At 50.3% G+C, this 26,416-nt stretch overlaps 9 protein-coding genes across 9 annotated transcripts; 4 read left to right on the top strand and 5 right to left on the bottom strand.

Moving 5' to 3' along the window:
• Positions 1–264: 264 nt before the first annotated feature.
• On the top strand, positions 265–1,753 carry N7458_007992 (Zn(II)2Cys6 transcription factor; the record flags this gene model as incomplete). The annotated part of the gene is made up of 2 exons (XM_056911374.1): positions 265–906; positions 965–1,753. 2 exons carry the CDS (start codon positions 265–267, stop codon positions 1,751–1,753), a joined length of 1,431 nt encoding a protein of 476 aa, XP_056764200.1.
• A 132-nt stretch (positions 1,754–1,885) lies between these two features.
• Positions 1,886–2,926, bottom strand: N7458_007991 (uncharacterized protein; the record flags this gene model as incomplete). The annotated part of the gene is made up of 2 exons (XM_056911373.1): positions 1,886–2,373; positions 2,455–2,926. 2 exons carry the CDS (start codon positions 2,924–2,926, stop codon positions 1,886–1,888), a joined length of 960 nt encoding a protein of 319 aa, XP_056764199.1.
• A 372-nt stretch (positions 2,927–3,298) lies between these two features.
• N7458_007990 (Zn(II)2Cys6 transcription factor) lies at positions 3,299–5,258 on the bottom strand (the record flags this gene model as incomplete). The annotated part of the gene is made up of 2 exons (XM_056911372.1): positions 3,299–5,098; positions 5,175–5,258. 2 exons carry the CDS (start codon positions 5,256–5,258, stop codon positions 3,299–3,301), a joined length of 1,884 nt encoding a protein of 627 aa, XP_056764198.1.
• Positions 5,259–8,106: 2,848 nt separating this feature from the next.
• N7458_007989 (uncharacterized protein) lies at positions 8,107–9,938 on the top strand (the record flags this gene model as incomplete). Its single annotated transcript, XM_056911371.1, has 4 exons — positions 8,107–8,748; positions 8,807–9,006; positions 9,096–9,673; positions 9,736–9,938. The coding sequence occupies 4 exons, from the start codon at positions 8,107–8,109 to the stop codon at positions 9,936–9,938; spliced, it is 1,623 nt and encodes a 540-aa protein (XP_056764197.1).
• A 425-nt stretch (positions 9,939–10,363) lies between these two features.
• N7458_007988 (uncharacterized protein) lies at positions 10,364–11,242 on the bottom strand (the record flags this gene model as incomplete). Its single annotated transcript, XM_056911370.1, has 1 exon — positions 10,364–11,242. One exon carries the CDS (start codon positions 11,240–11,242, stop codon positions 10,364–10,366), a length of 879 nt encoding a protein of 292 aa, XP_056764196.1.
• A 675-nt stretch (positions 11,243–11,917) lies between these two features.
• Positions 11,918–13,924, top strand: N7458_007987 (uncharacterized protein; the record flags this gene model as incomplete). The annotated part of the gene is made up of 2 exons (XM_056911369.1): positions 11,918–11,980; positions 12,074–13,924. 2 exons carry the CDS (start codon positions 11,918–11,920, stop codon positions 13,922–13,924), a joined length of 1,914 nt encoding a protein of 637 aa, XP_056764195.1.
• A 1,140-nt stretch (positions 13,925–15,064) lies between these two features.
• Positions 15,065–20,987, bottom strand: N7458_007986 (DNA-binding ATPase; the record flags this gene model as incomplete). Its single annotated transcript, XM_056911368.1, has 4 exons — positions 15,065–15,359; positions 15,420–20,822; positions 20,902–20,919; positions 20,977–20,987. 4 exons carry the CDS (start codon positions 20,985–20,987, stop codon positions 15,065–15,067), a joined length of 5,727 nt encoding a protein of 1,908 aa, XP_056764194.1.
• Positions 20,988–22,403: 1,416 nt separating this feature from the next.
• Positions 22,404–22,936, bottom strand: N7458_007985 (uncharacterized protein; the record flags this gene model as incomplete). The annotated part of the gene is made up of 3 exons (XM_056911367.1): positions 22,404–22,556; positions 22,639–22,775; positions 22,909–22,936. 3 exons carry the CDS (start codon positions 22,934–22,936, stop codon positions 22,404–22,406), a joined length of 318 nt encoding a protein of 105 aa, XP_056764193.1.
• A 195-nt stretch (positions 22,937–23,131) lies between these two features.
• On the top strand, positions 23,132–26,052 carry N7458_007984 (secretory pathway Sec39 family protein; the record flags this gene model as incomplete). The annotated part of the gene is made up of 3 exons (XM_056911366.1): positions 23,132–24,668; positions 24,729–24,882; positions 24,933–26,052. 3 exons carry the CDS (start codon positions 23,132–23,134, stop codon positions 26,050–26,052), a joined length of 2,811 nt encoding a protein of 936 aa, XP_056764192.1.
• Positions 26,053–26,416: the final 364 nt, after the last annotated feature.

Below are 26,416 nucleotides of genomic sequence, written 5' to 3'. Positions count from 1 at the left end.
TGAGGTTGCATATCATATGCATTATTATTATTTCGCATAGACTTTTGGGCTTGCGGAAAGTCGAATCACACACCAGGAACTTGTCTTCTTCACTCTTGCTGACCTTCCCCCTGTCCGGTCACGTGGTCGGCGATTCTGAGCGGGGAAAGTGAGCACGCCCAGCTTCCCGTCCTGGCGAAGATTCATCTGCTGGGTGATGGTCTTCTCCAAAAACAGATTCGGAGTCCGAGTGTGAGATATCGATCGTGATGGCTTGAAACCGACATGGGGGCTAGATCTCGCTCAGGGTGCTTGTCCTGTCGCCGTCGCAAGAAAAAATGTGACGAGGCGAAGCCGATCTGCGCGGCTTGCCTGCGCAATGCCCTTCCCTGTGTCTGGCCAGACACAAGCCCGCTAAAAGCAACCCCCGAGGTATTGTCAACTTTGCAACCGCAAACACAAACATTTACTGTCCGCCCAGTACCTGCGTCTGACGCGTGGGCCCTCACCATTGGTGCGCCCAGGGACCTGTCACCCGCGACTATCCCTGCGTCTCCGTCCAATTTTCCTCTGTTAGGATCGGCGGCATCGGGTTCGGAGACGTGGAGGCTATTGGATCATTACTTGAAAGATACGGCAAACCGCCTCGCATGTCTCCAGGATAGTGAAAATCCGTTTCTTCATACGATTCTGCCGGTTGCGCTCGGGGATGAACTTATAATGAATTCTATTCTGGCCCTTTCGGGGGTCCATATGATGCAGCGGCTCCCTCGGCTGAATCTCGAGATGCAGTCTTTGACTTGGTCTCGGTACACTCGGGCATTGCAGCAACTCAGGATTGACTTGACGGAGACTTTCAACGATGGCAGTAACGTAGACGCTGCCTGGCGTGCTTTGCTAGTTGTATTAATATTCTATCTTCTAGAGGTAGGTGCTGCTGTTGTCATATTTCTTATTGACAATCTCATACTTACAAAATTCACAGGCAACCAGGGGCAATGATCCCAAAGCCATGCAACGACATCTAGAGGGGGCTCATCATCTAATGGCTCATGTGCTACGCTCGTCTAAAACACCCACGCAGCCCAGTATTGTATCTTTCGCAACGGAACTTTATGTTTACAATGCTGCTCTCGCATCATTTACCATGAATTCTCCACCAGCCCTGATCATGCCTCCAGGAATGGAGCTGAATAATCTTGGGGCCACAGATCGTGAGATCGGTGTACTCTGCGGTTGCGCCTACGAGCTATTCATTCTCGTACCACAAGTCTCAGCCCTGCTCCGGAATTTCGGCTCGTGTGACTCCTCGGCGACATCCTTCAAAGAAAGTCTGATCATGGAGTATTACAGCATCAGAGCGCAAATTGAGAACTGGAAGCCGCGCAGCGATCAGCGAGAACTGGTACTTTGTGCAGAGCTCTACCAGCAGAGCCTTTTATTGCTCCTCGATTTCCGTTTTACCCTCAATTCAACCGATGAGATTGTCGACCACGCATTCTGGAGACTTGACTCCATCATATCACAATTACCTCCAAGCTCTCCCATTGCAACTACGGCAAATTGGCCGCTTTTCGCTTTCGGGATACATGCTCGAAAGCCCCATCACAGAGAGACGATCCGATCATATCTACAGTCCCTCGTCACATTCTTTGGGATGGGAGTGATGTCAACGGCGCTCAGGCAGCTTGAAGAGCTTTGGATGTCAGAACCTGACCAGGAGGTGATCAGCAAGTTCTTCACGAACCAGAATGAATTGCTATTGATTTGTTGAGTGATCTGTATGAAGCTGATGTTTGATTTTACTTGTACAATACCCCCGATAACTTTTATGAGAGAATAAAGCAATGTTAATTATGAACCTTCTTTTCCTCTTTTTTCGCATATTGAAGATCGCATCTCATTACTAGCAAACCACATTTACGCAATTTCCACTTGCGAATCCATCCACAATGGCTTGAATGCTGGCCTGTTGGCGCTCAATGCTCTCTGAGCTATACCAGGCCAAATGAGGCGACAGCGTCAAATTTGGGATGTCACCTGAGAGCAATAAACTATTCTCCTTGGTGGCGGGCTCGACGGGAAATACGTCTGTCGCATAACCAGCTACTTTTCTAGCCTTAAGAGCCGCAATCATAGCTTCTTCGTTGACCAGACCTCCTCGCCCAACGTTGACCACAATACAATTAGACTGAATCGATCGCAGCTCTTTTTCAGAGATCATATTGGCCGTTGACTCGTCTAATGGGCACGTCAACACGAGAACAGTTGACTGCTGAAGCACGATATCAAACGCAGTGCGGCCATCTCGGGTGCTTCCATCGGGTATTCCTTTTCTGTCTGCGATCAAAACTTTCATACCCAAGGCTCGAGCAAAAGCTTCGATCTTTTTTCCTAGATATACCATAGACTTTAGTGACAGACTCTTTGGGCAATATTGTAACTACCTTTGGACTACTCTCATCCAGAACTTACCAATTTTGCCATAGCCGATAAGGCCCAACGTATCTTGGCTGATAGGGGTAGGTAATCGGTCATATGCGGTCATTCCCGTAGATTCATTCTCCCACTCTTTCCCAGACATAACCCAATCGTGTGCCCGGACAACATTCCGCTTCGCAGCGAAATACAGCGCAATTGCATGTTCGGCAACCGCTTCCGTAGTCGCTGCGGGTGTGTTACAGACGCGGATAGATCGCGCCCAACATGCCTGAACATCGATGTGGTCAACGCCGACAATTGACACGCAGATGAGCTTGAGATGAGGGCATTGAGCGATAGTTTCGGCAGTTATAGGCACCGCCGAAGTCACGGCGATTGTGGCGTGACGAAGACGCTCTGCTACCTCCGTGTCCTGCGTATTGTGGTATTCGATCAGAGTGTGCGGGGTACAGAAAGTTGGCATCGCATGCTGGCAAACGTCTAGTGCAACGATAACTTCGGGCATTCTTCGGGCTCGACGTGTTATGATTCACCTACTTTCAATGTGATGAATTGGTACTGAAAGGGGACTTGAGAGGTGTTGCAGGAACAACTTGCTTTCTCCCTCGGGTTGTTCATCCGATTTCGGCAACGCGATGCGCTTAGCGGGGACGGGTCCTTATCTGGTCTATCTTGTCTAATTCTTGGGCTAGAGGTATAAGCACTTCTAGAATCTCAATTAAATTAGAGTTCATCTCATTTTATTCTTTCAAAAAGTAAAGGTATGTCTATACAATTGGACGTTGTATCCCACTCAAAAGCGGGCAGTACGGGATATCTCCACGGCATCAAATTAAATCTCGTTCATTGCTCGTGTAATCTAAAGCTTCTAGAGACATTATCCCATTATCGTTTCAAGGTTTCTTTCCATCATTAAGTCAAGCCAGTATATCCCCAATCCCGAGTCCGCCCTGTCCCAAACCTCATGGACAATCCCCGAAATACGTTGCATGGGTAACTTGGGAATAATCAAGGTAAGCTCTGATAATCGGGTATTGACTCGCCGCCTTCCTTGGGCAACATCAACGTCCAGAGTGTTCAGGCAAGCGAGAGGGTTCACCCCCGGCCCGAATACCGATTGATTAGAAAAAAAAAGATCGCTAGAAATGCAAGTCAGGAGCACAAGTTGCATAAAGCGTGTTCCTGATGTGGATGGAAGCTGGTCAAGAAGTGACACAATGTGCAGCGCTAAAATGCGGCGCATATCTTCTGGGGACTGGGCAGGGGAATCTTCTGGGAATAAGACAGAGAAAAGTGCTGGAGTATCTGCCTCAGGTCTCTGGTTGAGACGCAGCCGATCATCAAGAATGTCTGGGAAGACATGATAGATCTGTAGAAGACCCGCACAGCGATAAGCCTCCGCCAGAATTATAAAATGAGCTGGAGGCGTATTGGTATCACCAATGTCTACTGGTCCACAGTAAGATGACAGACCTGTGAATAAAATATCTTCCTCCAGGCGCTCGGCCTTCTGCCGCAATTCAATTTCTTCGACTAGATAGTCGAAATCAAATGTTGCCAAGTCGATGTTATCAACTCGGGTGCGATGGCAGATACGGGCCGCTCGAACAACTCGGGCTGTTTTATAGAACAACCTTAGTGCCTTGGAGAGTGGGCCTGTCCAGGGATGTGGAAGAGTCTGTCCATCAATGAGGTACACAGATGTTTCCAGATCAGGCCGCTCTAGGACACTTTCTTCATTGAGAAGGAGAGAGTCTTCCGCAACAAATGCAGCTAGCATGTTCCAATACAGGAGACACTGCTGAAATAATGGATACTGCTTAGCAAAGAGTGAATCAGGGCTTTGACACATTTGCTGCTGTTTGTTGAGATGATCTTTTGCCTCCTTCAGGTATTCCAACCCCAGATCAGCAGCATCATGCCATGCTGTAGTCAATCCAATCATAAGAAGAGCCAAAAATAACTCATCGTCTTGGTTATCGCGATGTAAAGTACCAATGCGTGGGTTATTTCGCAGGCAGGCAATGGCTTGCTGCTGGGTCTGTCTCCCAATGGTTCGCATGCCCGGAAGATCGTTGGCCAGTGAGGCCGCGGCCATGCTTTGAATCGCATAGTAGATGGCCGCATTCCGGCTCCAAAGACGGCTAACTATGAGGCGGAATGGGTTCAAGGGGGAGTCAAAAGAAGACCATGCCTTGCACACATAATCGAAATAGTATTGTATCAAAATGGCTGGCAGTTGAATCAGGAAGGATGGTATGGGTGTGTTCGCAATTCGTCGCCGCAGAATCGCCAGACTGTCATCCGTGTCTGCTGCATCTTTGATAGTCGCTGCATTGTTTGGCAATGAATCGAGTTTATAGCATCTACCAACAGATGGATCGATGTCCGGCAGTTGATCAAATAGCGTTGAACTTGCGCCGTCCCAGAGTTCCTGCAACTCTTTCGCGTGGCCCGCGTCGATGGTTTGGCTACGTTTGGTGGTTGAATTCTCCTGTTCTGACAAAGTTGAGGATGGAAGTTCTTCTGGAGACGAGAGAACTACCTGGTCTTTATCTTGCTGCTCTTCCTCTTTGAAGACGTATCGCCATTCAAGAGGTTTCTTCTGATAGCCAGGGCAGCTGAACCCCTTTCTCGAGCATTCCTGGCAGCTGGGCTTTGTCTCATCACATCTGCGCTGGGTCGTATGTTAGTGGATGATGAATCTCGATTGTCATGGAAGCGAAACCTGTGTATGGTTTACCCCAACTTACTCGCCGTTGCTTGCATCGAAGGCAACCTCCTTTAGATTTGGGTCTGCATCGATTGGGGTTCTTCTGCCTTTCTGGCTGAAGCATGGTCGTGCTCTTGTTGAGGGAATGCATTGTTTTTATTGAGCTGGAGAGAATGAAATTCCCGAAATTCCCCCAGCTCCCCAAGAGAAGCCCGCTCGTCACTGTGCGGAGTCTGTCTTGTTGTGGCGTCTTCAGGTGATCGGCTCGGCTTCCTTTGCTCACCGTCTACCCCGCACATCCTTTCCGCTTGAGACGGATCTCGTTGCAGCTTCACCGATTCGATGGAAAAATCGGTCTGGGTGTGTCTGAAATAATCACTCGAGATATCTCGCGTGCCACATTTTGGCGAATTTTCGCTAATCGCTTTCTACCCCTCTGGCCTCAGTGCGTCCTGCGTGGCATCATCTCGACTCTTATCGTGTGGCGGGTTCCATTTCCTTTTTGGGCGATCGAACACACTTACCAATCGGAAGGAAAGCCGCTTGGGCACTTTGTTGCCCCGAAATCAAGCAGCCTGAATTAGAACTTCTAAAAGAGGCAGAAAGAGAGAGAATTGCGTCCTTCGTTCACTCTTGGGGAAAGCAGGAAGGACAGAAAATGATGATGATACAAACATTTGCAAAATGCTAGGCCTTTTATGAGCGGAACCCTTGTCTTGTAGTTTTTCAGTGAGCGTTTTTGATGATTTTTTGAAATTCATCCTCTATTATACAATATGAATGTGATTTAATTGTCAGTTTGAGATCGTCTGCAAGTTCGAGGGCTCTATAAATTGCTTAGAGGCTACCAGTACCTAGTTCATCTGCTTCGATATGGCCATGTGCACTCATCCTGTCTGTGAATGCAATGACTGAATATCCAAATTTGAACAATTGAGTCACTCATAACCGGAGACTGTCAGTCGGTTGAATTTTATCTCATGCGTTTTAGAGTAAATATGAATCGCGGCATAATCCAAATCTTTCATGCTATTCACGCTAGTAGTTGCTGCCTTGACGATTAGGTGCCCAGATTTTGGATGCCTGTTAGAGGCAATTCTCACCTTCAGATCTTGACTCTATCCAGTTCACTATGTAGCACGAGGAAAATCAGAAACAATATTCGACGCTTATAACGGCGAATGACTATAGTGAGGACACATTCTAGCCATCAAATGTCTGTTGACGGCGTCATTGCTGATAGTTCGAACGACCACTCGACTTCAAATATTCATGATATATGACAGGTCAAGTACTCACACCTCTCCTGCTCGATAAAGAGCCATATCGCAACAACCACCATGATTCCAGTCGCGGAATGAAATGATAGCCAGTTTGAATCAATGCTTTGATGGCCTTCAAATCTGAGGGTCAAGTATGATTCAAGAAAGTATCAAATAATAACATTCGGACTTATTCATTGTCAAAATGAGTAGAAAATGTCTGTTTTGGCTTGTGGTTGCAAGAATAATGCATGTTATGCCTGCCTGAATACAACAGGGGATATGGCTGGGAAGGCTTGATGTTAGGCGTGCGTGTGGCGCGACGGAAATTTCCGTCTAACAAGGCTCCGGCATTTCAGATCTGACTTTCATCCCCCTTCTCGGTCACTTCTTATCATCAGATCAAAGCCACTAACGGCTACCTGCATCCACTATGTTGGTACCCGCATCTGAGTTGGCCCCCGGAAGCTTGTTTTCATATTGATTTCAAGGCAAGTTTATTGACTAGCATATTGTTATCTTTGACAGTTCCACTTACCCACAGCCGTAACTGCTCCGGACTGAACAGAGAGCCTCGGAAGATCGTAGTTTATCCGGAGTATGTTGTGGCAAACCATGGAAACTAAGGATTAGCGTAGCCGCTGTGCATTAGCGTAACCGCGCTGCTTGGCATCCAAGGTAGGAACTAACTTCCCATATCTTGAGGAAGTGGACCCTTTTCCACAAGTTGAAATGGTTGATGATGATATCTTTGAGCGTTAGGGGAATTTTAAACCACTCCAGGAATATCTATGCAGCTGGATCAGCCTTCACCTTTCCATATCAAATGACGCCTGATCTCCTATCTCTCCGCTCTGTGGGGCATACGCAGTCAGTCCGATGCTAGAGATTGGGAGGTACTCTAGGAAATCACGAGTGTATATTATTTGAATTCTCTCTGGATTAGGATCCCTTATTAACAAGTATTGCTTCCTTGTCATTGAGCTTTACCTCCCTGTGGTAGACAGATCTTAAGCCCATGGCAACCTTCTCCGCAAAAATCGGGGCGCAAATCAGATGCCGAATAGTGGGGACTGTTCATTGAAACGCGATTAGTACCGTTGGATCCGGAGTAGATTTACGGCATACCTCCGCATCTTACCTGCATCATTCATCACTGTCGAATCAGAAAGGACTGATAGGCAACCATCAATCCGCCCCCTGATTCATATACGAAAGGCCATCAGACCACCAACTGGCTAGTGCGCTGCTGATAATCATACAACGTCTATCTGGCCACTCTGTGGCCCGGATTAACTGATAGTCAGATGAAAGGGATGCCACTCTTCTCGTCTCAGTAGGATACTCGACAGATTCCTTCAATTCATTTACGAGTGAATGGTCAGAAGAGCATCAATGGCTTCGATTTATAGTAGCTTGAACTTTATGTAGAGAATATTGATATTGGAGTTACCACCAGTGGCTGACATGCGGGGTAAACATTATCTACCATGATTTGCCTATCTACATGACGATGTGCGAAAAATAGACTTTCCTGAAGATGGAGATAACTTTGGCCTCCGGTTGAGCCGTGCGACTACATCTTCTGTATATAAGCCGTGCATTTTCGGCTGGGGGTCTCAGACTTGCTATATCCATCCTTCCATCTTTGCATGGATTGGCCCAAAACAAACAGTTATTATCTTTTCAACGAATCGATTCTCTTTGATCATGGCAGCCAATTCTGAGCCTTATCAACATCAGCATTCAGAACCCAAATCACATAATTTCGATAACGAAAAGATGAAGTATGAGACAGAACTTGGGCAATCCGAGCCCGCTGCCGCTAATGGCTTGCTCGAAGCCTTGGGCTATGAACCTGAGCTCACCAGGAACCGTTCAACTCTCCAGGTAGCCTTCATGTCCTTCGTTCTCGCATCCATCCCTTATGGACTAGCTACCACTTTCATATATCCCCTTGTTGGAGGCGGCCCCGTGAACATCATTTGGGGCTGGCTGATTGTCTCAATAATTATTCTCTGTGTTGCGTTATCTCTTGGCGAGATTACTTCGGTATATCCCACTGCCGGTGGTGTGTACTACCAATCCTTTATGCTGTCGCCGCCCTTCTGCCGCCGGATCATCGCTTGGATCTGTGGGTGGTCATATGTGGTGGGAAATGTCATGATAACTCTCGCAGTCAACTTTGGGTCTGCCCAATTTCTCATTGCTTGTGTGAATGTCTTTGAAGTTTCACCTGGAGTTGGGGTTTTTGAAGCCACCGCATACCAGACCTTCCTCATCTTCCTAGCTATTACTCTTCTCTGCAACTCAGTATCATCTATGGCAAACAGATGGCTACCTTACATCGACGTGAGTTCTGCTGAACCCGAACCCTCTATCTCACTCATTAACATTCGTCGTCTTCCAGACCTTTGCCATTTTTTGGACTTTCGCTGGAATCCTTGCTATAATCATCTGCACCTTGGTCGTTGCGAAGAATGGAAGACACAATGCTGAATATGTTTTTGGAAACTTTGAACCTCAATCGGGCTGGCCTGTAGGCTGGTCCTTTTGTGTTGGCCTTCTACAAGCTGCATATACGACTTCCTCCACCGGAATGGTTATCTCGTACGTAACCCCTTTATTGTTCATTTCCTTGATTATTCTTCCACTTGGAAGACACTTTACTACTGGCTAGAATGCTTACAACAATGCAGTATGTGCGAGGAAGTTCAACACCCATCGAAACAAGTACCAAAAGCCATTGTTGGCACCGTCATCTTGAACACTCTCGCCGGATTCCTGTTCCTTATTCCCTTGATATTCGTCCTGCCCGATAGCCAAGAACTGATTGCTCTTGTGTCCGGTCAGCCAGTCCCAACTATCATGAAATCTGCGATCGGAAACTCAGCGGGCGCATTCCTCCTCCTTTTGCCTCTGATCGTTCTTGCCCTCATCTGTGGTATTGGCTGCACGACCACTGTCTCCCGATCTATATGGGCATTTGCACGAGATGGTGGAATCCCATATTCAAGTAAGTGGAGACGAGTTAACAAAAGCCTAGATGTCCCATTCAACGCTATGATGCTGGGTATGGTGGTGCAGATTGCTCTTGGGCTTATCTATTTCGGGTCAACTACTGCGTTCAATGCCTTCTCGGGGGTTGGTGTCATCACCTTGACCGTCAGCTACGCTTGCCCTATTGCAGTCTCCTTTATCGGGGGAAGGAAGCAGATCAAAAATGGCGAATTTGACCTGGGTAAACTGGGCGCAGTATGCAATGTCATAGCCTTGGGTAAGATCCAGTCTTTACTCTGTTAGTGATCGTATATGCTAATGTTCCTGTTTATCTACTAGCATGGAGCGTACTCGCCGTTCCCCTATTCTGCATGCCCTCTTCAATTCCCGTCACTGCAGAAACAGTCAACTACGCCCCTGTCGTCTTTGTCGCATTTATCCTTATTGCCACTGTTTGGTACTGGGTCTGGGGTTACCAGAAATACGTCGGGCCACCTACCGTCGATGATGCCGTGATCGACATTCGTTTTTCAAGCGAGTGATGTATTTTCTTACTCTGCAGTACTTCAGACTATGAGGCTTGAGCATATATTACGATAATTGAAGCGACCCATACTTTTTATATAATATTACAAAGCTGTTATCAATACATTTGCTAAATCATAGCCGTCTTTTACTTGTCATGGATCGCACTCACTCACACATAGCAATTTGAATCAAACATTAAGCTAAGGGCATGGAGAAGACTGTTAGAATGGGGACAGAACGGAGCACTAGAACGAAGACTAGATCAACGTTTTCAAGGACATTTTGAATAAATTTAAGCTGCGGGTGGCGTTATTGGTATGAAACTACCTGGAGTATATCTTTCTTACTGTTGTCATCTAATTTTGTGCGCAGGTACTAATTTCCAAACCAAAAGGGAGAGCTTTTCGCGCTCTGGGCTTGGTATCATACAAGCTAGGCTCTAACCACGGCGAAGATGTTTCTCGATGAACTCAATCATTTGATCAAATCCTTGTGGTTCTTTGATCCAATGTCCATTGGCCTCTGCGTCACTGTAGTAATGCCATTCTGTCGGAACCTTCAAATACTGCAGAATTCTGGCTGCCTGATGACCTAGCCGAATGGACACTACCGGGTCATCTCTGCCATGACTTAGGAGCACCGGGGTTGACAGAATAGATATATCAGTGGAGGCATCAATTCGAGGGAGGCCAGGGTCGTCGATGATGTCGCGGAACAAGTTTGACATCTGTCGCTTGTTATCAAGCTTACTTGGCTTGATCAAGGACGGGTTGTTGCTACTTTGTTGCAATAATTCCATCGCCTGTTGGCGGCGTGTCAGGTCCTCCGCTTTGTGAGAGAAAGGAAGCCAGCCACAGAAGCCAATTATCCCGCCCAGAGGTTGGTTGATCTGCCCTGCGGCGCAAAAGAAGGTCCACAATGTGGTTGCCATGCCTTGACTGATCCCGCAGAGAAAGACACGACTGGCGTCGCCATCAACGCGCTCAATTTCATCGGTCAGAAGTTTCAGGATATAAGAGACCGATTCTCTCAGGCCATCGACTGATAGTTCCTGTTGCTCTTCAATGTTGTCTGTAGACCAAACATCGAACCAGGATGTTTCGTCTTCTTGAAACCTCGAGCTGTAACGCGTCTTCGCAGTTGGGAAGACCCAACGCCAGCTAGGCAGGCTGTCTGGTAGGCTCTTCATGTTTGATGTCAAAGAAGTAAAAAGGTCTTCACAGAATTCCGGCCCGTTGCTTCCCCGGCCGTGGAGGAAGATGGCCGTATGGGTGTGCTGCTCCAGCGGAGCGTGAATATGAGGCAGGGGGAAATCCATAATCGCCTAATCGAGAACTGTAGTAAGTGATTTTAAGTAGGACGTCCCCTGGGCACAGTTGTTCAAGGGTATTAAGTCACTGAAACTTGCAGTTGGAATGTGGAAGTTGACAGTTGGCGTGGGATGAAAATGGCGGGGCACCAGCCACAACGGGAAGACAGCCAGACAGCCTGGACTCATTTGATTCGTGCACTCGATCAACCTATCAACAAATCGCGCAGATAAATAGCATTGGATGATATCTTAGAATCAGCCGCAAGGAGGCCTTCAAAGGTATACGTATGCAGAGGATATTCTCGACGTCCTCAACAATAGAAGCGCAGTAGTTTTTAGGTCTCCCTTTCCAGGCCCAAGGGAACGAAGCACACTTTGTTTGTAACTACACAATTTTAAACCAGTGAACAAGTATGGAAGAGAAGTACATCGGAGGAGTACAGAGGGATGGTTGTTACCGACACGACCAAGCTGGAGGAGCCTCAGGTGGCTGCCCCCTGTATATCTGCTTAGTCATGTGACGTCAAACGCGTTTGTTTACATTCGAGAGTCTTCACTTGCACAACATCACCTCACCGACTCCCCCTCGTCTCCACACTCGGCCTATCCTCAATTGTCCTTGAACTACACATCCCGAATTTATCACGACTCTCTTCCTTTCACACACTACCACCTCTAGTCATGGCGGTCCGCCGCTCCGCGCGCCTGCGCAGTGCTAGCGCTCAGCCATCTCCCGGCCCCGAGGTCAGTGTGCCCCGGTAACACCTGTCACTAGATGAGTGCAGGATGGCGCTGTATTTGTGTTGAATATCAGCTAACATAACATGGAAGGATCAGACTCAAGAGTCGGTTTCTCACCCCGACATCAGATACAGACTTGCATCCGTCGAAGAACGCGACGAGACTCCTGCCGATAACCTCCCTTCCATCCGCACCCCAGTCACCAAGAAGGGTATCCAGAGAACCCCTACCACGACTTCGCATCACAAAGTGACGGATGCCAGAACCCCAACTTCCAGCTCGGCAGTTCGTCCACCTCTCGAAGAAATGCATCCTAGCAAGGCACAGAAAAGCACCACCAAACGGGTCGACTCGGGATTGATCCTGGGCTTCAATCCCATTCAAAAGGACGCCGATGGCAATATTGTGAAGAATCTCGCCATTCAAGACACCCCGTCCAAGTCGAAAGCCTCCCCGGCACCCACTCAATTTGGCACACCAGGCTACGAGTTCAAGCGTGGCCAAGAGTCTCAGCTCAGCGACGAAGCCAAGCAACTGATGGACAGTGTTCGAGGTGAAGTTGCACGGATCAAAGCCCAGATGATCCTTGACAAGTCAAAGCAGGATCAACAAGAGTACGAAGCCGAGACCATGCATGGCGATCGAAAGATTGCGAAGCCCAAGGGCAAGGCTGGCCGCTTCAGCGACGTGCACATGGCTGAGTTCAAGAAGATGGATTCAATTGCAGGACATCCTTCCTCTTTCCGGGCTACACCAAGTCGCTTCCAGCCTGTGACAAAGTCCTTGAAGCGTACCAAATCTAAGGCACAGCTTGATGAGCCCGAGCCACAGACCTCCTCTCCGTCGCGATCTACAGCGAAGCCTTCGACAGGAACCGCGCCCACTACCTCCACCCCTTCAGCAAAGCGCGCGAAGCCTAACCCAACTGCCAACACATCGGTTGTCCGCTCTGAGATCGCGCAAAAGGAAACTGCAACACAAAAACCTGCTGGCCTGCGTCCTCGACCTCGAATTACTAGCTCTCTCATGACCCCGACCCGGGCTTCAATCGCCCGCTCCGGGTCGGTTAGTATCAAGGCTCCAAAGACATCCTTGATTCCTTCTCTGGCACGATCCCCCTCCACCAAGGGTCTTGCGTCCCCTCGTACTCCGCGTACTGAATTCAACCCGCGATTCAAGAGCAGCCTGCCCACGCTGAATAATCTCAAATCCATTCTTCGCAAACGCCAACCCCTGTTCTCCCGCGACCCCGCCAAGATTGCTGCTGGAACGCATGTGGCTGCTCCCGACTTCAACCCTGACTCGCTCTTCGGCACTCAAAAGGAAGCCTCTGACTCCGCTCCAACTCCATCGCCGAGGAAGCACGTTGAATTTACCCCCAGCGTCAAATCTCGTTATGATCTGTCTCAGGCGTCACCTTCCCGGTCCAAGATTCCCACCACTCCCTCTCGTTCTAACCTATCAGATATCGTCTACCCTACTCTCCCTACTCTCACCCCCGATCATAATGCTGCTTCTGCTGGCGCGACTCAACCCGACGCGAATTTGTCGCCCACGATTAGACATGTCCGCAAGTCTAATGCCGCCGAGGAGGGATCTATGTACCCTGAGCTTCCCGTTGTAACACACGGAATCGCGCATGGAATCGGCAACAAGAAGAGACACAGGGACGAAGTTGACGATGACGATCTGCCCAATGCCGAGGATGCCGAGAATGTTCCTCCGGCCGACTCGCAGGCGGAAGAGCGCAGTACTAAGAGACTGAAGAAGTCGAATCCGCCGACTCCAAGCCCGGCCAAGTCCCGACCCATCAAAACCCCTGTTCGCATGTCCTCAGCCCGCGTGGGCACTCCTTCCAGTGCAACTGCTAGTGCGAAACAAAAGTCCCGCGGCGTCCTCAGCCTCAGCCGTTTGAATATGCTCGCCAAACCTAAGGGACAAGCTTGAACACTCTTGAGGTGGTCGGGCAGACGCCTGGTGCGTTTGCCCATGTATTGAGGTGCAGTATTCCTGAGATCCTTCCGGTGAATAGTATACTCATCTCGATACTCAATTTTCAATTCTACCAATGTCTATTTTCCACACCTTGTTTGATCCCTGCCTCTGCCTGTCTCTGTGGGGCATCGATCAACTCAATTTTGTCTACTGTTGAGTATCTACGAATTCCCTTGATTCGCTCTATCCTCACTCATGTGTTCCATGGTACTCTCCGTTTGATCTGCGTTTCTTGTTTTCGGGGGGAGCGGGGGGGGGATTCCGTGAAGAAAATTCGGCGTCTGGGATACATCTACAATTACTGTTTCGGGCAATATTGGTCGGGGCGCCACGCGGTGTCATTTCTGTTGGAGTTCCTTTTATTGTCAAAATATTTTAGCTGTCCAATGTTCTTTTACTGTGTGCTGCCTCTACAGCCCGTAGGGAATTGGGCTTTCTCTTGCATAATATCAACGAAGCACTGTCATATGGCCTTATCGACTGCCATACTTGAGCCTTTTGTACGCCTATATCACGTCCCCGACTTGTACATGCGGGCGTCACATGAGGTGGCACGCTTGATTTGTGTTAAACTAAACTCTTTAGCTAAGATCTGCGGGCGGCTTTGTAGTAGTATGGAATACCTAACTATGTCGTATAACTTAGGGGACGGATTGGTATGAAGACGAGAGTAGGTGGGAATACTAAGTCGAGCAATTAATATCTTGTCTGCGAAGAGAGACTTGCAAGAATACCCTTGTGGAATGGAACCACTTATCTATTTACATGCGAGTTATCATTCGTCGTGGAGAGAAAGGTCAAAAACTAAAAATACATGAAGGGCTCGAAGAAAATCCACGTAGCAGAGCAGATATCTGTTCGTTAAAAGCCAAAATACCATCCCTAAAAAAAACCGATGAAAATAAGAACTATTCGCTGATTGATGCACGGAGAATTATTTTGGGGGAAGAAAAGCAAACGCGAGGAAGAATGTGGGACGTGACGATCGTAGTGGAGGAGGTTGACTGGAGACGAATAGGCCGCGTCTCTGGGCCATAATAGATGAGTACCAATCGGGCAGGCAGACTGGTATGGTGGAGGGCAAGTCGGCGATTAATTCTTCATCGTGGCCAAAAATGAATCCAGGTTGTACTCTTCTTGGTATTGCCGATCATCCCAGAGTTCGCCGAGGTCGTCGAGCCAGCCCTTCTTGCCCTTCTCCTTGACCTCGCCATCGATGTCGACCATATCGACTTCGTTGCCAGTGGGCTCGACTGGTTTCTCGGCCGTTTCTGCTGTTTCGCCTAGACTGAAGAGATCTAGGAGTTGGTCTGTGTCCATGGTGCCAAGGCCAGCGTTTTGTTGATTCACCACGGTGGAGGCGACGTCAATCTTGAAGCGTTGCAGGCTGTAGAGAAATTGTTAGTCACGGCCGTTCCATTTGTTAAAAGAAATCGTAGGAACTTACTTCAAGATCTTCTCCTCCAGAGTACCCCGGGTGATCAGGCGATAAACGTTGACGACCTTCTTCTGGCCGATACGATGAGCGCGATCCATGGCCTGGATATCCTTCTGCGGGTTCCAGTCATGCTCGACAAAGATGACAGTGTCGGCTCCCGTGAGGTTGAGACCAAGACCGCCAACACTGGTGGTCAGAAGCAGAACGTCGTAACTTGGATCGGTGTTGAAACGGTTGACAATGTCCTGGCGCTTGGTCGCCTCTACACCACCATCCAGGCGAAGGTACTGGACAGACGGGAGCAATTTCTTAAGAACATCGTTTTGCACAATGTCAAGCATCTCCTTCATCTGACAGAAGACCAAGGCACGGTGTGGGCTGACATAGCTTGCACCGGTATCCAACTCGCCCTCGGCTGAGTGATCGAGGCCAATACCACAGTCAACAAGCAAGTCATGCAGAGCGGAAAGCTTGGGTGCATGCGCCACGTCCCGAATGTTAGACCGCTTAGCAGACAAGTAAGACTGGACTTCGTTGTACTGTTTGTGGCCTTCCTTGACCACCAAAGCGGGTGAGTTGCACAGACGACGCATGTACTGCAGAGCCTGGAAGATATGCTCCTTGTCGGTGCGCTCTGTGCTGCCAACCTTCTCTTGAAGCTCCTTCTGCTCCTTCTTGGAGAAGTCTTCGAACAGCTTCTTCTGCAGGTCACTCGGGTCGCAGTAGTAGTTCTGGATAATCTTAGGCGGCAGATCATTGAGAACCTCTTCCTTCAGACGACGAAGCAAGAACGGCAGCACCTGCTTGTGCAGGGCTTCGATCGCCAGAGCACCAGCCTCTTGCTCTTTAGACGAAGATTTGCTGAAGCGACTAGCCGCAATGGGCTTGGCAAATCGGTCTAGGAAGACCTTCTCAGTACCGAGGAAGCCAGGCATCAAGAAGTCGAACAGTGACCACAGCTCCAGAACGTTATTCTGGATCGGTGTGCCGGAGAGAATCAAACGATGGTTGCTCATCAATTTTTTCACGGAAAGTGTGATCTTTGCCTTGGGGTTCTTGATGAGATGACCCTCATCGAGAACACAGTAGTTCCAGTTGATAGCATTGAGCAAGTCATTGTCGTTACGGCAGACGTCATAGGATGTCACAACAATGTCTGCCTCAGAAAGCATGGGCTGGATTCTGGCGCGCTCCGAAGGAGGTCCGACATATGCGATGCAGTTCAGGAATGGTGCATATTGCTTTACCTCCTGTTGCCAGTGACCAGAGAGAGACGGCGGGCAGACTATCAAGCTCGGCAGCTTACGAGAATCCGCAGCTTGGCTCTTGGCAAACTCCTCTGCTCGCATGTGGTGATCACTGGCGACAATGCAGATGGTCTGCAGGGTCTTGCCAAGACCCATATCGTCGCAGAGAATGCCGTGAAGGTTGTAGCGATTGAGGAAAGCAAGCCAGTTGACACCATCTTGTTGGTAGGAACGCAATTCAGCTTTGATGGCGACGGGAATTTGGAAGGGCTCCACCTTGCGCACATCCAGCATCTGCGACATGAACTTCCTCTCTCGGTCACGGCCCTTGAGTAACTCCTCGGATAGGCCAGGAGGGTCAGGAATACCTGCCTCCAAGGGAACCAGCTTGACGAGCGTCGCGAAAGAGGTAGTCGCCAGCAGCCGGGTATCATTGTCGGAATCACTCATACGGCCGAGAACGGGGACAACAAGGAAGATGACATAAGGCAAAATACCATCCTCCATGACATGGATCAGATGGTAGATGCACTCGATGGCGCCTTGACGATGATGGATATCTAGGGCGTTATTGATTGTCGGCAGCACCTTCTCAACTAGCATCGTCATGCCATCGACTGTGATGACGCTGCAGATCGTCGCGAAGCACTTGGCAGCTGCATACCGGATGACAGATAACCGGCATTGTAAAGCCTTAGCAATGAGCGGCATCAGACCAGTAACCCAGGAGTAAAGGCCAGGATCGAACTTGGGGAGAAGGGCACGAAGGGTAGAGAAACCATCCACAACCTCCTGGCCGAGCTCGTTCTCGGGACTTGTGATTATTTCGGGGAGGTCGCCTTCTAGAGCGTCCTTCAAGGGCCGCTCAATAAGGGATGCCAGATTTGGTATCTTCTCCATGAGTTGTGCGCCGAATTTGACTGTCAATTGCTCAAGAGCATCCTTGGCACCCCGTCGCATGATACGAGCCTCCTTGGCGTCCCGCTCAAACTTGGCAGCATCCGGGTGGTCTCGGCGATCCTCTTCTTTGCGGAGGGACAAGATGGATTTTTCCAGGTGAGCGTTGTGGGGGAATTCGGGCGTTTCAGAGGTATCCACACAGCAATATTTGACCAGGTTTCCGATGATCTTGTCCACCGGTCCACGCTTCGTTGCGGCCGTGTAGTGCTCGATCAAGCTTGCGACTGCAGTAGCAGATCGTTGTTGAAGTTCAATATTCTCCTCTTTCTTGACACTGTCCATCATACCCTTGATGATATGGCCAGGTTTCTTGGGAATATCACGTAGCGCGACCAATGCACCTGATGCTGCTGCCAGGACACGCATGTCCCGTTGCTCTCTCATGGCCCGTGCCTCATCGACCGCATACTGCGCCGTGGTGCGAGTATCGGTTAAGACCTGGGTCGCTGTAATTCGCTGGGCTGGGGTCAGATTCTTCTTCAAGCGGTCAAAGTCTGGTCCAATGATTTTATCGGCATCAGCCAGACAAAATGCATTTGGACCAGCTTCGGGGTCGCCTTGAACCACAACGGCTAATGTTGGCAACCGAGAGGGTGGAACGTGAGCGTGATCCCGGAAAGTGTTCAGCAGGGAATGACACTGTGCGCGCGCAACATGTAGGTAGCAGGAAATATCGGAGTACCAGGATGGGCGCTCGTCTTCGATAATGGGACGCAGGCGCTCACACAGAGATGCCGAATACTTACTCTCCGGTCCAGAAAGTCGAGCATACTCCTCCACAACCATGGCTGACGCAAGCTGGGAGGTGGATGCTAGGTGGGAAAAGCCATCCAGGATTGTCGGCCAGAATGAAGGAAGCTCATGCTTGTCCCAGAAGGAGAGCAGCTCACCGAGTGCCTTTGCCGCATAGATCTTGGATCTGAGCATAGTATCTGCGCCAACGAGATCGATGTCGCCAGACAACATATGTCCATCCACATTGTGTGCTGACGGCGGAGGAACTTCTTTCTTCTCCAACTTGCGTTTGCGGCCAGGCTTGCCCTCGGGGGCGCCTGGGGTGCTTGTGGATGGCGAGGAGGGTTTGGCAGGAGGAGGCGCAGCGATGGAGAAAGCTACTCCGGACGGTTTGATGAAAAGAGAAGCATTCATGGGGATGGGGTATCGTGGAACTCCGAAGGGTCCAAGAGTGAGGTTGACAAGTGGCTCAACAGAGCTCGAAAGCTCGGTAGCTTGGGCGAACGATCCACGGAGCTCGATTGCTTTCAGTAGCTCCGACCACACTTGCAGGGATAGTTTCAGAACGCTCTCGTTGCGTTCCACGAGCAAATTCTGGAAGATCAGTCGCAGCGCCTTGCCATCTACCCAGTCTGTGCTTCCTTCCCCCTCGAGCTTCAGGAACGTCATGAGAGCGCGAAGAACGGCGGAACGGACACTCGTGATGGTATGCCGCAGGAAGGGATAGAGGCGGGGCACCAAATTACCGAAAGAAGCTTCCGGATCATCTGCCGCATTCGCCTTCATGGCATCCAATACCTGAGAAAAGGTACACAATTTGGCTAGAAGGTCCATAACAGATCCTGTGCTGGCACTAAGATCGTCCTGCAAATTGGAAAGGCAGTCCCAGACGATGTTCATCAGAGTGCCCAGGGTGCCTGCACGGGATGTGACGAACTCCTCAGCAATCGGCACAAGCGTGGCCGCACTGACAGCGCGCACATCATCATCGAAGTCTGCTAGACCTTTCATCACGGCTTCGAGAACGCCATCCATCAACAAGGAGTACTTGAGAAGTACGTCTTTCCGAATGGCAACCAAGTATCGTAGACCAATCATGCCACCGTGGCAGACCTCCCATACTGGACGATCCAGATCCAGGTCTTTCTGCATGATGATGCGGTATAGGCAGCTGTAGACTTGCCGAACAGACCTGGGCGAGAGATGGGAAAGGAGAGCTCCAAGAGTCTGGCCCACGGTTTCACGGATAGGGGCAACGACGTTATCTGAAATATAATCGCCAAACCGATCCAGGATGAGAACGCACACTAGACGGCATGCAAGGTCATCTAACCATCGACGGTTCTGCATGTCGTTTTCTTGGCGAGTCTTGCCATCCACCCGGCCGGCTCCTGCGCCTTGCACCCTGATAACCTCTCGCAGAGCCATCGCCGCGCCATGACGCACCTCCCAGTTGGGGTCGAAAATGTCCACGGACAGGAATTCACACATGCATTCCAAAGGCCACCCAGCACCCTGGTCCACCAAGTCAGGCTGAATGACCGGCTTCTCGGGAGCAACCGGCCCTTTAAATTCGGAGACAATTTTAGAATCGTCGTCGCCAGCGGAGCGCTCCAGCGAGAAATAGTCAGGTTTGACTTCGCCATTTTGGTCCTCGCCATTCTCCGTTTTGATGGGATGAGGTGTCGCAATCGGAGTTGTGACATTCTCTGACGTCCGACGTGAGGACGATAGATCCACCACGCGCACCTTGTTCGCTCCAATTTTGGCGCTGTGTTTATTTTTGCGTTTGAGTTGATTTAGCTGCCGCTTGCTAAGTCCCGATTCTTCGAGCTTGGAGGCTTCGTTGGGCGAAGACGGCCGCCGAGAAGCATCCTGTAGGCTATTTTCACGAGAGATTGGAAGGGAGGGGGCCGAGGTTTCCTTTTTGGGGGCTGGTGTGGGTGGCTTAGGAATGACAACGTCGCTGAGGTCAATATCATCCTCCACATACTCCCCTTCCAGACCGAGACGACCGTAAAGAGTTTTCTTTTGGTGCTGAAGACGAGCTGCCGGGTCCATCGCTGCGAGGGAGTATTCGTACTCCTTGCCGGCACTGCCGAGTAGTCGTTTACCATACTTCAAGACGGAAGTAATATCTAACGTCTCAAGATCGAGAAACTTTCCTGATGTGGATGGCGTCTCCTCTGCTTTGACTTCAGACTTGATCTCCACATCGTCGTCGTCATCGTCGGCTGCAGACTTGATCTGTAGTCCATCGTCCTCGTTTGGGTCATAGACATCTGCATTAGTCACGATCAGCCCAATTGCCCGGGCAGCCGCAGTCCGCGTGTCCCAGGATTTGGAGCGTAGATATGGTAGAATGCGGCCCAGAAGATTGAATAGCTCGTCCGGATGTTGTTTTTGAACGTCTGCGAGTTGCTGGGCAGCAGTATTCCGAATCAACTGAGTGCTGCCGGTTTCAAGTAATCTAGACGATGATTGGTCAGTAACTTGGAGGTGATGGATCGTCCTGGATGACGACCACGTGATAAGGGTATGGCACTCACGTGACCAGGCGGTCAAGTCTGCGGTCAGGTTAGTATCAGGTGACTGACGCGTCATGATTGGATGAAGGCACTTACCGGGAAGTCATGGCGGCCCGTCACTCTGATGCCGAGTGACCAGCACCACCCGAATTAGATAGTCGTTAGGTGTTGAATAAGAAAAGAGTGAAGTAAGAGGACGCGCCGAGATCGCGTCACGAGGGCCAGGCAAGCACGGTGAACCAATGGAAAATCAGAAGAACGCCCAACACCACCCAGAGGCCCTGTGGCTGAGTCAGCAGGGAGGATTAGATTCAGTACACAAGAGGAGATTCGAGGTCACGCAGCTGGGTTTATATCATTGGGGGGCTTCTGCCCGGCGCGCCGGTCCATGTTTGGGTGTGTGGCACTAGTCCCAATCAGGACTAGCCGTGGTTGGGCCCCCACTCTCAGGTTTTTCTGGTCACGTGCACTTTGCGTTTAATGCTCGGCTTTAGGTTTGCAGCTGCAGACACGAAGCAGCCCCTGGAGCCCTTCGATTGGATCAATGAGAAGTGTCCTTCCGGCGAGTGTTACCAAGAGACTTCGAAGCTGTCTGCACTCAGAGACCCCTTCGTATGCACTGTCGATCGATCTTCCTATGATGACATAAGCTATAGTTTGGCCCATCCTCGACAATGCCAAGGCATGCCAGATGGCCTCATGGGACCCGAAGATTCCCAGTGATCGGAAGGGATCACCCGGGTATGTAGTTTATCATAAGTGAACAGCGATACACCTTTCTTAAGAAACATCTTTCATTGAATCTTGTCGTCTAAGATGTAGATGATCGTGCTGTTTCCTACCAATGGACGTGTTCATATTGCAAATTGGCGGGAGCTAGCGATGTCCACTCCTCGATATATAACTATGTGCGGAGGTTGTGCATGACAACCACTCCAGCACTGTCCAACGAAATATTTCTCCGTCGGTTGAGCAGTTTGAGCTCGACGAAACATTTCGGGTGAAACTTGAAGTTTCAATAATTGCTCCTACCTACCTAAATCCCTTACAATGTCGGAAGCTCAGTCATCAACAGGTCCATACGTACATATGCTTGGAAGTCCAGTCCCCGTGTATCGTACCTCCATTGGACGCACCTTTCCACTCGAGACCTCCAGTACCTTGCAATGTTTTCATCGCATCTGGACTTCGAAAACATCCTCAAAGTGACAGATTTTGCCATTCCATTCAAATAGGCATTCCTTCTATGACAGTGTGCTTGGCTGCCAGCCATTGTAGTAAACCCTATGCCCAATCAACTCGCGCCAGTCGAAAACTACATTACAAGGCTGAAACTCATCAACGCACATCCTGTGATGGGAAACCGGAGTATCATTTCAAACAAATGACCAAATGGTCGGAAAATTGAGGGTTTCTATACAGTCACAGGCCCCCGGAATTTGGCTCCGGCGAGCAGAAACAAGGATCATACGCATCCAAAAAATGAAAAGAACCAACGCGCCCTGGATTTGCTCATCTCTCTCTTATGACCGCTGCGCCACAAGCACAGCATTTGCTTCCTCTTCCTTTCCAAGTAGACCCAAGCTCCGGATTTGCTCAGCCTTGGGTGCGTTCTCGCGGGGGTGGGCAGCCTCGGCCTTGCGGTATGCGGCCTGCATCTTCATTATGCGGAGAGCCTATTGCCGGAAATTTATAGTCAGTCCTGTCCTTCAGTAGCTCCAAACGAAAGACCCCGATCCATTAGGATTCCAGACATACCTCTTTCCGGTGGTGGAGGCACTCGTAGTAATCCTCAAGGGCTGGGGTGCACTTCTTCTTGCCGGACTCGCCCTCGCCGGAGTTCACGACGTAGCACCCAAGAACCTCTTGCCAGAAGGGGTAGCAGCGGGAGGGACCTGAAAAAGGCGAAGCAGAGTCAGCTGGGGACCAATTCATGGGGCAGAGGAGGGTGGTCCCAAGATGTGACCCGGCAAGTCACCAGCCGCGGACCGGCCACAACACCGGAAGGGAAGTCGGAAGAGCACGTACCGCCATTGAGACCGTGTCCGGAAGCCATTGTCGAGATAGAATGGAGGAATTGGCAGCGGTGGGAGGCAGAGAGGCAGCAGGAAGGTGGTGAGGTCGGTGGTGGATGCGACGCTTTCCCTTTCGTTTCCGACATGGCCCGTGCGCCCCGCCGTATGCGACTTGCGGGTTGACGTCGCTAGTATAAGGACAACTCATCCTCCTATCTTTCCCCCGCGCAATCGCCATGGCTCCTCTGGAAGGGCTATCGGATGCTCATGCGATTCTGCTGGCTACACACATTTGCACCACTGGTGATGTGACCGACTTACCTGCCCTGCAGACGCACTACCCCCATTGTTTTCCACTGGAACGCCTGCTACGCATCATCTTGACCTACCTCCCCGAGAGCACAGAACCTTCTACATATGTCCCAGTCCTCCAACAACTGACTGAGAACACCTCATCTGTTCCAGAGGATCACAATATCGATACATCGGCTGTTAAAGACTTGTCTGAGGCAGTGGCGCGGAAACGTGTTCGAAGGCTTCGTCTACAGCCGCTGAAGCGCGAGGACGAGGAGGAAGAAGTCCAGTCTGCAGACAACTTAACTCAGTTCCTCATCCATCGAGCATATCTGATTGACACCGAAACCGCCCTGCAACCCCTTATCCTGGGCCTTCTCCTGCCCTTCTACGAACAGCGCCCCGTCATTCGAACATGGTTGATCTCAAGTCTACTGCCGGCCCTCCGACTCAATTACGAATACTACCCCAATCGAGAAGAGACGATATCACTTGAGACACTGGAGTTGATGGATGATCAGACCGCAATTAACGTTCTGCTATCGATCACTGGCTCTGAGGGTAACAACATGGATCTGGTCAACAATCTGAGGGGGCTGATTGGCCCATGGCTATATGGTAGCAACCGAGCAAAGAGACGGAGATTGAATGAGAGTGCGCATCAGAACTCGATCTCTTTTGTTCAAGGGACGCCGAAACCCCAACCTACTGAACTGGCCGTCTGGGAATACGTGAACGAATGGCTATTATCACGAAGCCTGGTCGATCACAGCAGTGTCGTTGGTGCTTTCACCAACTGGAACGGCCCTGAAGATATTGATTTGGGTGGTTATGACGATGAGGGAACTCAGATATCATTAAACCAGAAAAAGGAATTGTTGAATCGGTACGGCCAGTCTGGGTTGGCTGTGGTCTATGCCCATGCGGACTCATCACAGGCCGCATTGGATGGATCATTCCAAGTTGTGGCACGAGTTGCAAGACTACTTGAGCTCGAAGAATTCTCATATCTGAACTCATCTGACTCGGCGCTTCCATCCGTGGATTACGATACAGGGCAGATCTCTTCAACATCACGGGCTTCACTATTACAGAACGCCCTCCTAGCACATCAAAACCCCCTGACACGTCCATCGCCATCCTCAATCTCTTTCCTCAGTGCATTGCTCCTTTCTCTACGCGTATTGACTCAGCTTGGTCATCTGCTTCCGTGCCGGGCTGCGGCCAACCTTTGTCTGCATAGCAGTGAGGAGATGCAACTAGCGGAGTTGAAGAGTGTGGTATCATCGTCTATCAAACAGCAGCGGTCGAGGCAAAATTGGGAGTTGGTTCGACTGCAGCTACTATGGCTTAGAGATTGGCAAGCAGAGCATTCTGACAACGGATGGGATGATCCGTCTACCCATCATGGGCTTTTCTGGCAAATCTCGCGAGACACGGTCGAGACGGAGATTTTAAAGGCTCTACTCAGCACCCGAGGTACGTATTCCCCCACGATCAATAACCCATCCCGGGATAGTCACTGATAACCTCTCTCAGAGTACCAATTGGCTGTGGACCTATACAGCCAGTCTGAGTCACCGCTTAGCGCTTCGCAGGTAGAGACAGCCGTGGTAGAAGCCATCTTCGCAGCCTATGATAATGCAAGCAATGGCAATCGAACTCGCGGTGGAATGAAGAAAGCCTACGACATGTAAGTCCGGCCTGAGAAAGAATTTACCAACATTGCTAATTCTTCCATAGTTTGCAAGCATTCCAACCGCATTTCCAGGCTTCCACTCAGCTCAAGCAGATCGGCTCTCTCATTGCGGCAACACACGCCTTGTCCTTTTACTCCTTGACTCTGCAGCATGGTGTCCCATTCGAACCAGTCAGCATCCGGGTCCATTACGATCCTCTTTCTTTGGTCGAAAAAGTGCTCGATCAAAATGTCAAGAGCTATACCAAACTGGACGATCTTCTCTCCATCGGCCGCAATCTAGTCAAAGCCGGCCTCCCTACACACTTATCATCAAGCGAACATGAAAGCCACACCTCCCAAGACCCGCTCTCAGAGCAAGATGCCCTTGTCACGGCCGAACGACGCATCACCTCTCTCGCCATTTCCTCCGCCCTAAACTCCAATGACTTCGGAACAGCCTACTCCTACATCCTCACCCGCCTAACACCACCCTCCATGCTCCCAACCTCCTCTCCCCTCCTCACAACCCCCACCGTCCCAGACGATATCTCCTGGCGCGCCGTATACAACGCAGGCCGCTACCGCTCCGCCTCACCCAACACGTCCGCCTCCCTCCAATCCCAAATCACATATCTCTCCCAACGCATGGAACTTCTCTCCCTCGCACTAACCCTCGTCCCCTCCCCCGATCCCCTCCCCGAAATCCTCGGTGCCTGGCGCCGCTGCGACGAGGAGATGTCCTCGCTCCGCGCGCGCGAGCAACAAGAAGAGGACGTCTGGGACGCGAAGGGCAACAGTCTCTCCACAGTCCCGGGCGGTTTCGGCCCCACGGATTCCGAGCGCGACGCCTTTGACACTGCACAGCAGCGTGCGGCTCGGCGAGCCCGTGCTCGCGCCGCGATGCCTCATTCTCACCCGCATGAGGCGCCGATGGGTTTGTTTGAGGTTGCCCGCGGCGCGGCTATGGCGCTGCATAAGAATGCTTTCCCGTTGCGGGGAGCTGTTGATGCTTCTCGGGCGTCTGCAAGTGCTGCTACTAGGTCTGGGGATGCGGAGAGGTCCTTTTCGCCTGATCAGGGCGAGGGTCGTGTGCGGAAGAGGGATATGGTTAGTAATATGATGACGGGTGGATTGGCGAGTGGTATTGGATGGGTTCTTGGTGCCGAGCCAGTGAATCGCTAGAGAGGTGATCAGTGTTGAGCAACTTTATTCACTTTAGCTAGCTGTATTATGATAAGTGATGAGTCTTATTTGCAACACGTAACGGTGTTGTAGCTCCAACATTGAGTCTACTCTTTGTGTTATCTTAGCGCTTACTTATCAGATACTCGACCTCTTGCAGGTGGTCGCGTGCTTCTTGCCCGTAATGGTAGACGTGGCTTCAAGCACGGATGTCAGGCACTTTAAAAACTGCGATGGTATTAGGTACCTAAATATGTGCCGGATACTGTAATTTCCAATGCATTGCATACACCCACTCCTACCACCAAGTCCAAAGCAGCGTCGACTTCCCCAGAAACCTAAACAACGGGGGAAGGACTATACA

The sequence above is a fragment of the Penicillium daleae genome (assembly GCF_028827525.1).
Source record: "Penicillium daleae strain IBT 16125 chromosome Unknown utg000007l_segment0_segment0, whole genome shotgun sequence".
Classification (NCBI taxonomy): Eukaryota; Fungi; Ascomycota; class Eurotiomycetes; order Eurotiales; family Aspergillaceae; genus Penicillium; species Penicillium daleae.
This window is presented reverse-complemented; position numbering and strand designations above follow the sequence as displayed.